Genomic DNA, 14,001 nt, shown 5'->3' with positions numbered 1-14,001 from the left:
GGAAGTGTGCTGACCTGGAACTCTCAAGGGCTGACTTTAGGGCACTGGCACCAGCAAGGTTCTGGAACCTTCCAAAACAGTGCTACCCATTGGGGACCAAGTGTTCAAACACATAGGCCTGTGGGGACATTTCACACTCAAACCAGAGCAGCTGAACTTAGTGACTGATTTCCCAAGCCTCTTCATCCATGAAAAGAACGGCCTGCAGGAGCACAGTGCAGCCGTGGGCATCAAGCAAGAGAAGGTTTCAGAAGTGTTTTATACACTGAAAAGTGCGAGGAAAAGCTGAGCATGGTGGCGCATGCCTGTGGTGCAAGCGTTTGGAGGGCTAAGGAAGGAGACAGGTTTGCCTCAGAGGGTGTAGGTATCGTCACCATCATCATCACCATCATCATCATCACCATCACCATCATCATCACCATCATCATCATTATCACCATCATCATCACCATCATCATCACCACCATCATCATCATCATCACCATCATCATCATCATCACCATCATCATCACCATCATCATCATCATCACCATCATCATCACCACCATCATCATCATCATCATCATCATCACCATCATCACCATCATCATCACCACCATCATCACCATCATCATCACCACCATCATCATCATCACCATCACCATCATCATCACCATCATCATCATTATCACCATCATCATCACCATCATCATCATCATCATCATCATTATCACCATCACTATCATCATCACCATCATCATCATCATCATCATCACCATCATCATCATCATCACCATCATCATCATCACCATCACTATCATCATCACCATCACCATCATCATCATCATCATCATCATCATCACCATCATCACCATCACCATCATCATCATCATCATCACCATCATCATCACCATCATCACCATCATCATCATCACCATCATCATCATCACCATCATCATCATCACCATCACCATCATCATCATCATCATCACCATCATCATCATCATCACCATCATCATTATCACCATCATCACCATCATCATCATCACCATCATCACCATCATCATCATCATCATCATCATCACCATCATCATCACCATCATCATTATCACCATCATTATCATCACCATCATCATCACCATCACCATCATCATCACCATCATCATCATCACCATCATCATCATCACCATCATCATCATCATCACCATCATCATCATCATCACCATCATCATCATCATCATCATCATCATCACCATCATCATCATCATCACTATCATCATCATCATCATCATCATCACTATCATCATCACCATCATCATCATCACCATCATCACCATCATCATCATCATCACCATCATCATCATCATCATCATCACCACCACCACCATCATCATCATCACCATCATCATCATCACCATCATCATCATCATCATGGTCATCGTCTTTATGCCTTAACTCTGTCGCTTCCAACTTTGCTCCCAGACTGAATACTGTTGTGTGTTAGAATTAAGTTTGGCTGCTAATTCAAAAAACTAGACACAATGAAAGGGGCAAACAGAAAACTTCATTCCTCATGTGAAACCTACTCGAGCTAGGTAACACCCTTGTGTGTTTCTGCTCTAGCTTGTGCCCGTCTAAGGTCATCTCAGAGTCCACTGTAGCGACACAAAACCTGGCCATTAGCCGGGCGGTGGTGGCACACGCCTTTAATCCCAGCACTTGGGAGGCAGAGGCAGGAGGATCTCTGTGAGTTCGAGACCAGCCTGGTCTACAAGAGCTAGTTCCAGGACAGGCTCCAAAACCACAGAGAAACCCTGTCTTGAAAAACAAAAACAAAAACAAAAAAAAAACCAAACCTGGCCATTACAGTGTGCAATATTTCATTTGTATTTAAGTAATTAAAGCTTGCCTGAAGTTCAGAAAGTGAAACAGCTGCACTGATCAGCCTTACAGACCAGGCAGCAATGACACACACCTTTAATCCCAGTAGCCACACTAGTTTTCCATAGAAGCTGGGCAGTAGTGGTGCAAGCCTTTAGTCCCAGCGCTAGAGAGGAATAAGACGGGAGGAGACAGCTCTCAGCTCAGTCTCATTCTGAGATTCCTGGAGGCAGGCGTGCCATTTTGGACAGGTCAAGGTAAGAGCCAGTGGCGATTGCTTTGCTTTTCTAACCTTCAGGTTGAACCCCAGTTTCTGTCTCTGGGTTTTTATTAATTGTGCTACATTACAGCACGTTCCCAATAACTCCTCAGAACAAAGTGCATGCCCTCTCCCTTTCAGGTTATTCCTGGAAATTTTATTTCTACTTACCTCCACTGGCCAAACTTAGTTAACCACCTCAGACTGCAATGGAAACTAGGAAATACGGTTTTACCAAGAATGACCACACGTCTAGATAAAAACAGAGGGGTCTAGTCCTGGTCATTTGAAAAGGAGGCAGGGGACTCTGTCAGAGGTGGTCACTTCTCCATCCTCATCTCCCTGTGAGTAGCAGCTGGCCTCCCCTGGCCCCCAAACCTCTCCTTTACTACTGAGAGCAAATCACACTCCTGCTCCTTCTCCTCCTCTGTCTGTAAATGCACCGTGTCTCAGCACAGGGCTGCCACAGCTTCTCTTTTTAGCCCCAACTCACCTCTCAGTAATGACCCCGCTCCCAGCTCCAGTGAGAATCTGGGTGTCCTTCCCGAGTCAGGTCCAGGGAGGATGGTGCCCACTGAAAGGCAGGCCCTGCCATCCAGGCAAGGCCTCCTGCCTCCTTGCTCAAGATGGGGAGCAAAGTGTCCAGCAGGTACAGGTGGGGTTTCTGTATCAGCCCTCTCTGAACCCCAAACTAGTTCAGTTTAGCACAGTGACTGATGAGAATTCAGTTCCTGGGAGTGCTGTGGGAAGGTGGACAGCCTCTTACCATGCCCTATTCTAGAGCATCTGAACTCTTCAGCTCCGAGTTCAGGTCCCTGCTCCCACTGGTTTGGTTCAGCACGGGCCAGTCCCAGTGTGCACCGCTCACGTACAGTCCTGTACAGAGAAATGATGAGCACGCAGACCTCTGGGTTTGTAACAGACTTTACTGAAGATTTGAAAAGATGAAGGGGGTTTACATAGAAAAAAAATACAAAAGCCTTAAAGTCGAATATCAGACATCTGTGAGTGTAAAAAAACCAACATTTCCACCGCTTGGGCTCTGGCTCGCTAGGAAGGCCCGTGCCCACCTGTCCTTTCTTACCCATGGATATATATACAAAAGCCAAGTTCCAGACACGTCTCAAAGGACTTCTATTTCAGAGATCGGGTTCCACCCTGCAGTTCATGCTGGCCTCAGTCTTTTCCTGAGTGTATGTTGGGGGGGGGGGGAGATGTGCACTTGGCCACCTGGCTGGGCATATTAGTTAGCTACATCCCATATAGAGTCAACTCTTGAAGGAAAAGGCAATTTTCTTTCTAACCTCTAAATTATCCAAAATGCCCCTTCTTACTACCGTAGCTCTAAGAAGAGGTTTTCAGCAGGAGTTGCACACAGGCAGCCGCTGGGTGGAACCCGAGGGAAACACACAGTTCTCTCCCGCTTCTGTGCCTGGCTGGCCGAGGTCTCTCCCGCTTCTGTGCCTGGCTGGCCGAGGTCTCTGAAAGCTCCCTCCTGCACGCCTACCCTCAGGCCTCCTACATTCAACCCCCAGCCCGGGAAAGAATGGGTACACCACAGACCAGATCTTGGCCCCTTCGCCTGTGGGTTTGGAGCACACTCATATACACAAACACTAGTTCCTTGTATGTGTGTGTGTGAGGGGGGTGTTTTTGTTTTGTTTTAGTTTTTTGGGTTTTGTTTTGTCTTTGTGCTTGCGTTTGTATTTCTGGTCAGGACACATTCCTTTCATTCCCTGACACTTTGCTGCTACAATCTGCTGTTAGTGTCAGACCCTGTGAAGCAGAAAACCTTCCACCTTCTGCCATTTCCTGCTAAGTCACGCCAGGAGGGTTTTCACTCCCAGCGTAGTTGGCTCCAAGACCCTTCCTCATCTCGCAGGCCTGGTGACACGGGTGACCCTCTCTGGTCTACTCTCCCTTTTCTCTCACATGGCTGCCAAATAGAACAGACCTAGAAAACTAAGTTTCCAGCCCCAAATGCCCAGGGAAGCATGCTGGGTGGGTTCACCCCCAAATGCCCAGGGAAGCATTGCTGGGTGGGATCACCCCCAAAATGCCCAGGGAAGCATTGCTGGGTGGGTTCACCCCAAAATGCCCAGGGAAGCATGCTGGATGGAATCACCCCCCAAATGCCCAGGGAAGCATGCTGGGTGGGATCACCCCCAAATGCCCAGGGAAGCATACTGGGTGGGTTCACCCCCAAATGCCCAGGGAAGCATGCTGGGTGGGGTCAAGAGCAACAATCACACCTGCTCCTTTGTAGCCTCCAAAGACTCTAGGGCTGTTCTCTAAAAATAGTATCAAAGGAATGCACTCCCTTGCTTAACACCTCCAGGCCTTGCTCCCACCCGGTGAGAACTCCAGAGTGTACATCCACACGTGGAGTGCAGGCGACACAAGAGACACCACCTACCTGGCATCTACCTGGCGTGCTGTCTGGGGTATGTCCAAGTTCTGTCACTCGGCATACCCCTGGGGCACACCCATCCCCTCCCTGTCTCCAGTGTTCCTTCGGATCCACTGTGGCTCAAGAGTCAGTGTAGATTCTGGGCCTCGGCAGCCTCCCCTATGAAGCTAACCTTGGTGCCCTCCCAACCCCAGCATTTCCCACTGCCTACAAGTCTCTAACTTGCGTCCAGTTACCCCTTCCTTAGTCCACAGTCAGCTCAGAGTCACCCTGGCTGTTTTGCTCATGGACACACTCCCAGAGCCTGCCACATCTCAGAAATTAAACTACTCACAAAGCAAACAGAAAATATACCAACAACCCAAGCAACTTCCTCAAGCTCTCGGGGTCTCACTTTCTTAATCCTTAATATAGGACTTCAGCTCCTCAGGAAGCTGAAGCAGGAGGATTACTGGAGGTAGTAGCCCAGACCAGAGAGGGCGAGCTCATCTAAATAAAGAAACAATGGCACCAGCACAGAACCATCAGCAAGACTGGTACGACGGGGATGAGGGTGCCCTAGTCAAACACCATGCCGGCTCAAGTGAGAGGCAACTAAGACTACTGTCTTCTATGGTGACTCTCCACTAGGCCACTGAGGTCAGGTCACACAGGGAAAACTCATGATCCATACTGGGACCCAACATCTGGACTGACCTGCTTCCCAGAGGAAAAGATTGTGTGTCCTTCATGTCCCTAGAGGCTGTCCACAATGAAATGTCTGAGTCTGGGACTTTTCAAGAATGCTGCAGTCTGGCCAGGCAACATACACGGGGGTGGGGGTGGGGATAAGATGGGGGGGTACAAACACAGGCCTGCATGTGAGGGGGGAGTCCTCATCATAGGTCCAGGGATGCAGTAGTCTTTCCAGGACCCTTGACCCCCCTCTGACAGCAGGACCTCTACACAGTGCAGCAGGGAGCAGGTCTGGTTCTAGCCACCATCCTACCATGGTGGAGAGGTATGGGTTAAACGGGAATTTGGGGGCCACAGAAAGACTGGGTGGCTTGTCTGTCTTCCTCATCTGAGATGCAGCCAGACTCCTCCCATATGCTTAATTTGCATATTTCTGGCACAGTCACTCCACCCATTCCAAGCCCTGAGGTCTTCTGCCCCGGCACCAAAATTAAACAGAAATAACATCAATAAATATCAGAACTTGTTCCCTCAAAGGCTACCTCTTCCCTGAGACCCCTGGCTCCCTCCTATCTGAAGGGCAGTTGCTGTAGGATCACCCCACTCCAGTGTATAGCTCCCCCATCCGGCTCCTCAGCAGGAGCGGCAGCTCCCATGGTTAGTACCAATGTATATTTATTGCATATGTGGATGTGCTCAGCACTTCATGAGGCACTGATCATACACGAGGTAGGTGAATGTTATACCCATTTTACAGATGGGGAAACTGAGGCACCATGACATTGACAAACCACAGGTTGCACATCAAGGTCACTAGACTGATTTCAGATCCCTTGCTCCTCACTGCTGTAGCATCCCCTCAATGCTGCCCTGCCCTTTTTTTTTTTTTTTTTTTTTTTTTTTTTTTTTTTTTTTGGTTTTTCGAGACAGGGTTTCTCTGTGGCTTTGGAGCCTGTCCTGGAACTAGCTCTGTAGACCAGGCTAGTCTCGAACTCACAGAGATCCGCCTGCCTCTGCCTCCCGAGTGCTGGGATTAAAGGCGTGCGCCACCAACGCCCTGCCCTGCCCATTTTTGTATCCCCATAGATACATCCCTGAGTTCTGGGCACACACAAACATGTCCAGGTTGGATCTTTCTTCCTGAGGCTCCCGGTTACTAGAAACTGGCTCCAACTAGGGAAGCGGACACCAGAAAGCCAGGAGAGGGCAGCAGAGAGCCAGACCCAGGCTCTCCAGAGGGAGGGAAGCAAGGGGCTGAGAGTCAGATCATTTAACTGGCACTGTGTCCGGTTACTCTGTTGTTTTTTTTGGGGGGGAGGGGTTGTTTTGTTTTGGAGACGGGGTTTCTTTTCATAGCCCTAGCTTTCCTGAAACTCAGATCCCCCTACCACGTGTACCACCCCGACCCAGCAGCTCCTCCTCACCAATGCTGAGCAGAGAGGAAAAGGGACTTAGAAGCTGAGGAGCCTGACAGGGTCAAGCAGCTGGGAACGATGGTCCTGAAGCGGGACTCCCTACCTCCAAGCCTTGCCTAAGCCTAGAACCACTGACCCCTGCAAGGCCACTGCGGGGGCCACTGGAGTAAATCTTACCCAGTCTCCAGCCAAACCTAAACCCAGCCCTGTTAGCAGGGGTGGGGCCTTCTGCTACAGCTATCCTCGGGCAGCCACGCGGCTGACGGTCACGCATTGCATTCTCTGGGTGTGTGACCCACGTGCCATCTGTCCTTAGGTCACGAGTGTGACCAGCAGCAGAGTGTAGGGTTCCAGCAGCTGAGGAGGGGCCACTGGGTCTTGAGCTTTGGTGTCTGGCTGAGTCCACTGGGGTTCTGGCTCCAGGACCATGGGGCATCTCTGGGCTTGCTTCCAGCTTGCCTCCTGGTGCCCCCTTCTCCCTTGCCCTTCTGGGCTCACACAGTCAGACCAGCTCCTCTGAAAACACTTGACACCTCGGGTTTATTGGGGGTTGGGCACTGCAAGATCAGGCAGTTGGTTCCTCCGCTCAGCTCTCTTGGCACTTCCGGGGACTCTCCCTGAAGGTTCCCTCCCAGGTCCCCGCTTCCTGGATTTGTCCCCCCACCATCATTCTGCAAGTCTGTCATTCTTTCACAAGCCGGTAGATGTGGTGCTGGGCCCCGTGTTCGCTGGCTGACACTTCGAAGACATAGGCAATACATAACAAGGTCTCTTGCGTGTCTCGATTGGTGACCACCTGTAGGTGAGACAAAGGTGACGGTCAAAGCCCTGGGCGGAGAAGCCATTGGTGCCGCCCACCTATGCACTACACCCTGGGCACCTGCCCCGGGCATACCTGCAGGATGGTGAAGTTCTCCAACACGCTATTCATCATGTACTTCTCGGGTAAGTGCTTCAGCTTGTGGATGAAGTTGATCATGTACTCACAGAGCGGGGACCGGTGGATGCGGTACAGATAGTGGCCGTTCTCATAGCGAGCATACTCTGTCTGTAGAACCCCAGGGACAACAGAGGCTTAGAATCCCTTCCGCTCCTACCCAAGCCCAATTTTAGCAGGGGATGTACAAAAGACCAACCACCGCCACTGAAGATGGCCCGGGAGCAGAGCCCGTCCTCAGAGGTTTCTGGACATAAGCCAGGTCTCTCCGCTTTGTCACTGACACACAGGCAGACACTTCCAGGAGAAGGCAATGTAAAGACCTGGAAGTCGTGGCAATGAGAAGGGGCAGGGGTTGCTCATGAGGCTGGGGTGAGGGAGGGTACCGGCACCTGTGTGGTGGAAGTGCCAAACGCACGATGCTTGGTGGTGGATGCTATTGGCATAGGAGCTGGATGAACAGGACACTGGATGGTGACTGGATAGAGACACGGGCGTCTCAAAACCTTGATGAGCTTAATGAAAGTCATAACTGTAGGAGCTTTGTAAAAATATGCCTTTGCGAGCCGGGCGATGGTGGCGCATGCCTTTAATCCCAGCACTCGGGAGGCAGAGGCAGGCGAATCTCTGTGAATTCGAGACCAGCTCTGGTTACAGAGCTAGTTCCAGGACAGGCTACAAAGCCACAGAGAAACCTTGTCTCGAAAAACCAAAATATTATATATATATATATATATATATATATATATATGCCTTTGCAGGGGTAGGGCAACTGTGAGCCCTGGAGTCGTCTATAGTATCAAAGTAGAACAAGAGACCACACACACAGCTACTGCTGGATTACACTCAGGGCAGCTAACATGTATCAAAAGCTTCCTGGGGATGAAACAGCTAGGGTTGGGACCCGGAAGCAAAGCTCCATTCCCAGGTCCTGCCTGGCATGAGTGGCTGTCAACCCCAGGTAGAGAGGACACCATCAGTTCAGACCCACATGGGCCAAGAAGTGACCAGGCTGACATCATGCAGTGTTAGCACGCACAGGGTCACAGACTTAAGGGCCACTGGTACCCTGGGGTGCATGCAGGCTTTAGGGTCATTTTGTCATTCTCATTACATGATAAGACCAGACTGTCACAGCTATTGGGATCAGGAAGTGGTGAAAACCCAGTAATTCCTTAGAGAAAAGTGGGGACTGTTAACACAACAGGAAATGGGGCTCAGGGGAGGTACAGGGATCAAACCCAGGTCCTCTTAGCTGGTGCTCACTGCCTGCCTTTGACAGGATGAATGGCGGAGAGGCAGAGAATTCTGCCCAAGTGTAAGGTCTCCAAGGCACTCCAAAACTAAAAAGCTGTGCACTGCTGGGCTGCCTGGGAAGGGGGAATCTAAAGACCGTCTCAAAATGGGGGGCTGTGGAGGCTGTAGCTCGATGGTAGAGAACTCGCCAAGCAGATACCCAAACACCTGGAGAAACGGGGACTCCACAAACTCCACATTCGTGCAGTAAAAAATGAAGCGAACAGACCCTGAACATCCTGCCTCTGCCTCCAGAGAGCTGTGTGACCGAGGAAGGCCCATTCCTATCCCCCTCCCCGGCCCAGCTGTCAAAGACACAGATGGATTGGGGAGAAATCCTTGGGCTAGCCTGTGCGTTGGTCCTGCTCTAGAAGGTGTGGGATGCTTGTAAGGAAGGCTTGAAAGGGATCCTGACCAGAAAATCCAGCCAGGGCTCCGAGGCACAGGATTGACAACTAAATCAGTAACTTATTAGACACAACTCAGTAACTTATTAGATGCTTCACACCCAACCCAAAACACGTACTTCCTGAAGGTAATGGAGGTACATAGGGCCCCCACCCTCAGCAATCCTGCACCTGGGCAGGGGAGCTCCAGGGAAACGGGGCACGCAGGCCACCCCCTTCGCCCCTCACCCACTGGGTGGCCTCCTACCTCAACTTTCTCCACCACTTGCTTGCCGAAGGAGCAGACCTTAGTAGAACAAGTAATGATCATGTTGTCCAGGCTCTCGTACTGGCTGGACACCCCATAGAAGGCGCTGCCCTCATCGTCGATGTTAGTATTGAGGTCTGCCTGCCGGAGAAACAGGAAGATGTGGCCGTGTTCAGGGGTCACGGTGCAGGTTCTTGTGAAGGGACTCTAGCTGGCCTCAGTGTAACAAACATGGCTCTCACAGGCTTTGCCCTTCTCCCCCATTCCCTCTGCCCTGCTAAAAATCATTAGATTACGTCCTGAAGGCTACCCCCAAGGTCTATTCCCTATTTGGCTACTTCCTCCTCCTGAGGCTGAGGACCAAGGTCCAGCTGTATTAAAGTATTAAAGTACAGCAATCTGAAGTCCGCTCATGGCTGCCCTAATTAACCTGTGCTAATTAACACCTCATCCTAACACTAGGTTTCCCCCTTTCCCTTTATCAGCTGTCTTGCCTATGGGCAGCAGTCTCCTCTGCCTCCTCTCTCTCCAGAGGCAGGATCTGTTCTCCAGGAAAAAAATATCCCTTCCCCCTCCCCTCTCCCTTGTTTCCTTCCCCTTCTCCCACTTCCTCTAGCTCCTGTCTTTGTCTCTTATTCCCTGCCCTTTGTGTTCCCGGGGAAAATAAATCTCCTTTGTGCTGAGAACTTGGTCTTGAGATATCTTGGGCTGATACCAATCCCTTCATCTTGGACAAGAGAAGAGGACTCGAAAAGAATGGGGACAGGACCTGGGTACAGCTCAGTGGGAGAGCCGGCTGTTGGCCTGGAAGGATCAAAGAGAAAGAAAAAGAAGAAAGAAAGAACACGGTACACAGCAAGCATAGGAAACCCTCTGCCATCCCCCACATCCAGGCTCTGTGTAATTCTGGTTGTTTCCCAAACAATGAGAAACGAGTTCACAGCTGTCCACATGGGAGTCAGGCAATTAGTTCTTGGTTGGATATGGCATTAATTACTTTAGAGTCACTGTGACTAAATACCACACACAAACAATCTAAGGAAGGTTTATCTTGGCTGTCCCATTCCCTCCTAGCAGGGAAGACACATCAAAATAATCCCATCCTGACGCTAAGACCGCGAGATAGTGGCTGTTCACATGGCATGGGACAGGAAGCAGAGAACATGAGCCAAAACCAGGAGTGGGTATAACCTTCAAGGACTTGCCACTAGTGTCTTATTTCCAGCAGTAAGACCACAACTCTTAAAAGCTCTGCAGCTTTCAAAACAGAGCCACGAGCTAGAAATAAGCATTCCAAAGGCAAGTCTGTGGGAGACACTGCAGATTCAAAGCATACCCCTGGTCCAGAAAGGTTCGTGTCCATCTTCTAATACAATCACATATAGAGTGCAACGTCTCTTCTCAGGCAATCTGAGCTATGAACCCTGCAAAATCAGTAAGAAAACTGCCTACTTCCCATTCAGCCTGGAACCAAGTAAACGTTCCCATGTCGGAAGCAAAGCAGAGCAGCAAGAAACTCAGGCACTGGAAAGACAAGGACTCAACCGTTAAGAGCACTGGCCGCTCTTACACAGAACCTGCACTTAGCCCCCAGCACCCACGCTGGGCAGCTCACGCTCTCTTATGTTCTCTTCTGGCCTCCGTGGGCATCTGTACAAGTGTGCTCACCTATACATGGAGATACACGTTAAAATCAACTCAACAAAGTAAATAGGAAATTCTGTAGTTCCTTATCTGGTATCCAGGGCTTACAGTGACATCTGTACTCCAAGAGCTTGGGCGTTCCAACCCTTATGGCTCTGCCATTTGCAGCTATGGCCTCCCCTGTGAGCTGGCTCTACTGGGTACCTGCAGCTTTCTTCAGACATCCCACATCGCTACCATCATCAATGTCCTGGGGCCTCTACTGCAACTCAGACCCCCTCCATGTGTAGCGTGCACAGGGATGCCTATCAGAGAACCCAACCCTTCCATACATTGTGTGGCCTCACGGGTTGTTCTGGAACCCCACGCCCCTGTATGCAACCCACGCATTTGTACACTGGCAAACCCAGCAAACAGTGGGTGATGGCAAGTTTTGCTGCTAACTCAAAGGGTAGCTGGATCCCCAGAGACCATGGCAACAGTGTGTGTCCTCTGAGTGCCTAAGTGGCTGAACTTGGTAAACATGGCCAGAAAGATACCCCTCAGCTCTTTGATTTGGGGTGTTCTGCTGTTTGGGGATGTGTTTTATATTTATTTATTTTAGGTGTATAAGTACACCCATGCCAGAGGAAGCATGTGGAACCAAAGGACAACTTTTGGGTACCGATTTCCTCCTTCCGCTGTATGGATCCTAGAGACTGAACTCAGGTCCAGGTCGTCAGGCACGGAAGCGGGTGCATATACTTTCCAAGTCATCTCGCTGGCCCTAACTTAATCGTTCTGTTCTTAAGGAATTATTTTTTTAATTTATTTATTATATATGTGTATATAAACATGTATTTACCTGGCTGGGCTGACCTGATTCGCTTGACGTGATGACCTCTAACTCTATCCATTTCCCTACAGATGACAGACAGCAGGCTGATTTATTTTGAGACCAGGTCTCACTATGTAGGTCTGACTGTCCTGGAACTCATCCTGTAGACCAGCCTGCCTCTGCCTCCCAAATGCTAGGACTGAAGGCGTGTGCTACTGCGACTGGCCAGAAGTCTGATTCTTATGGTGGCGGGGGGCTTCTTCATCAACCACAGAATGCAGAGGTAACTGCCACGTGGACCGGAATACAGGCTGTGGATGCAGTGTGAGCTGCCAATCACAATGTGGGTTCCGAGACCCACAACTCTTCTGCAGATTTAAGCACAAGTGACAAGCAGTCTTATTCGTGGCCGCTAGGTGGCACTCTAGCACTAGTTTTCTCTCCTTTGCCTTTTCCTTCCAGCAGCAAAATCCTTGTGTAAACCGACAAGGAAGTGTTAATTACCCTGTAACTAATTCATGTGGCAGGGAAGACGTGTGAGAGCCAGGCACACACTACTGAGAATGACCAGCCTTTACCACGATAGATGAACACAGCACACTGAGTGAGGAAGCAATTATGGAATGAAATGAAGAAATGTTTTTTAGGATGTCTTAGTTGACGGTGCATGGCTCAAATGGAGCCATTCTTTGGGAGGAAGGAAAAACAAAGCAACAATTACAACAGCATCCTAGCCAATGTTTAGCCTCTGAGACAAACAATCCCTCTTTCTAAACGCTCTCCTTTCTCAACCCAGGATGGCTTTCTGTCTCCCCACCCTGCCGCCACCACCATGATCCTGAGGAGGAGGGCAGCTGGGGGTGGGGCGGGGCGGGAGAGGAGCACCTGTGAGTCCTGGAGGACGTGGGTCAGCCATGGTCCAAGGTCTTCCTCTGACAAATGAGGTGAACAAGGACCTGAGCCCAGATTTTCTCCCACTTTCTCTGTCATATGACCTTCCTAGAGGGCCACTTTGTCAGACTGGTCTGAAAACGTTGTCTGGAAAGGTGGAGGCACTGGGGGATGAGGCCAGGGCATGACAATACTCAGTGGCCATTAACCACACAGACCCTCCCTACCCTCATGGTGTCTTTGAGCCGAGATCTTGTCATGTAGCCCAGGCTGACCTCCACGGTCATTCCTTCTGCTCCAGCCTCCTAAGCAGCAGGATCACTAGCATCCTCCTAACCTGTGCATCCTTCCATGACACTTGGTAAAAATGTTTGTTTGTTTTGTGTTCGTGCACGTGCGTGAGGGTGGTGCACGCAGAGGTCAGAAGAAAACTTGTATGAGCCAATATTGTGTTCCAGGAGTTGAACTCGGGTCATCAGATTAATGCCAAGCACCCTTCCTAACTGAGACATCTGCTGGCCTTTGTGCGATCTTTGACATCAATTCACTTTTATTCCTTAACTTTACCCTAAGCAATGTAATCATGAAAACTATTTTTTTCTCCTCTTATATAAGCCAAGTGAACTAATAAATGTCCGTGGACATAACACTTACAAGACCTCTCTCTGCACCACACTGGCAACACCCGATACCAGAGAGCTCCTCAGGCCACACACAAGGGCAGCCTCCTGTGTCTGCACCCCATGCCTGTGTGGCTTGCCCAGGCAAAGGTCCATGGGGTGCAAGAACCCTGTCCTTGGCAAACCTCACTAGGTGCCTGGCACACCTGGCCTGTAAGGAAAGATTGCATGTAGCTGCTCCACTTCTCAGCCCTGGGAGGTGCTGATAGAGGGGTCACATCCCTGGGTACATCAGGGTTACTCACTCCTGAGTTCCGGACCCCGCCCTGAGCCCTCCATCTCAAATATACCCCAGCTCTTCAGCCGTTACTTCCCACCCTAGGACCCGTTTAAAACACCCACGCATAGCCGGGCAGTGGTGGCCCACACCACGGCTCCCAGCACCCAGGAGGCAGAGGCAGGCAGATCTGTGAGTTCAGAACAGTCAGGGCTACACAGAGTAACCCTGTCCCGAAAAACAAAA

At 50.3% G+C, this 14,001-nt stretch overlaps 1 protein-coding gene across 3 annotated transcripts in view; it reads right to left on the bottom strand.

Annotated features, from left to right (window-relative positions):
* Positions 1-3,027: 3,027 nt before the first annotated feature.
* The window catches only part of Tead4 (TEA domain transcription factor 4), a 77,832-nt gene continuing 66,858 nt past the window's right edge, over positions 3,028-14,001 (bottom strand). For 2 of the 3 annotated variants that reach the window (XM_075982667.1, XM_075982669.1), the window contains 4 exons: positions 9,507-9,647; positions 7,515-7,667; positions 6,255-7,415; positions 3,028-6,062 (listed from right to left, as the gene is read on the bottom strand). In XM_075982667.1, coding sequence (XP_075838782.1) covers positions 7,302-7,415; positions 7,515-7,667; positions 9,507-9,647 — 408 coding nt within the window. In that variant the 3' untranslated portion in view covers positions 3,028-6,062; positions 6,255-7,301. The remainder of the gene's footprint in view (positions 6,063-6,254; positions 7,416-7,514; positions 7,668-9,506; positions 9,648-14,001) is intronic. The other variant, XM_075982668.1, reaches the window with a different exon arrangement.

This window comes from Microtus pennsylvanicus, chromosome 8 (genome assembly GCF_037038515.1).
Source record: "Microtus pennsylvanicus isolate mMicPen1 chromosome 8, mMicPen1.hap1, whole genome shotgun sequence".
In the NCBI taxonomy this organism is placed as follows: Eukaryota; Metazoa; Chordata; class Mammalia; order Rodentia; family Cricetidae; genus Microtus; species Microtus pennsylvanicus.
Note: the sequence above shows the minus strand (reverse complement) of the source record. Positions and strands in the feature narration are given on the sequence as shown.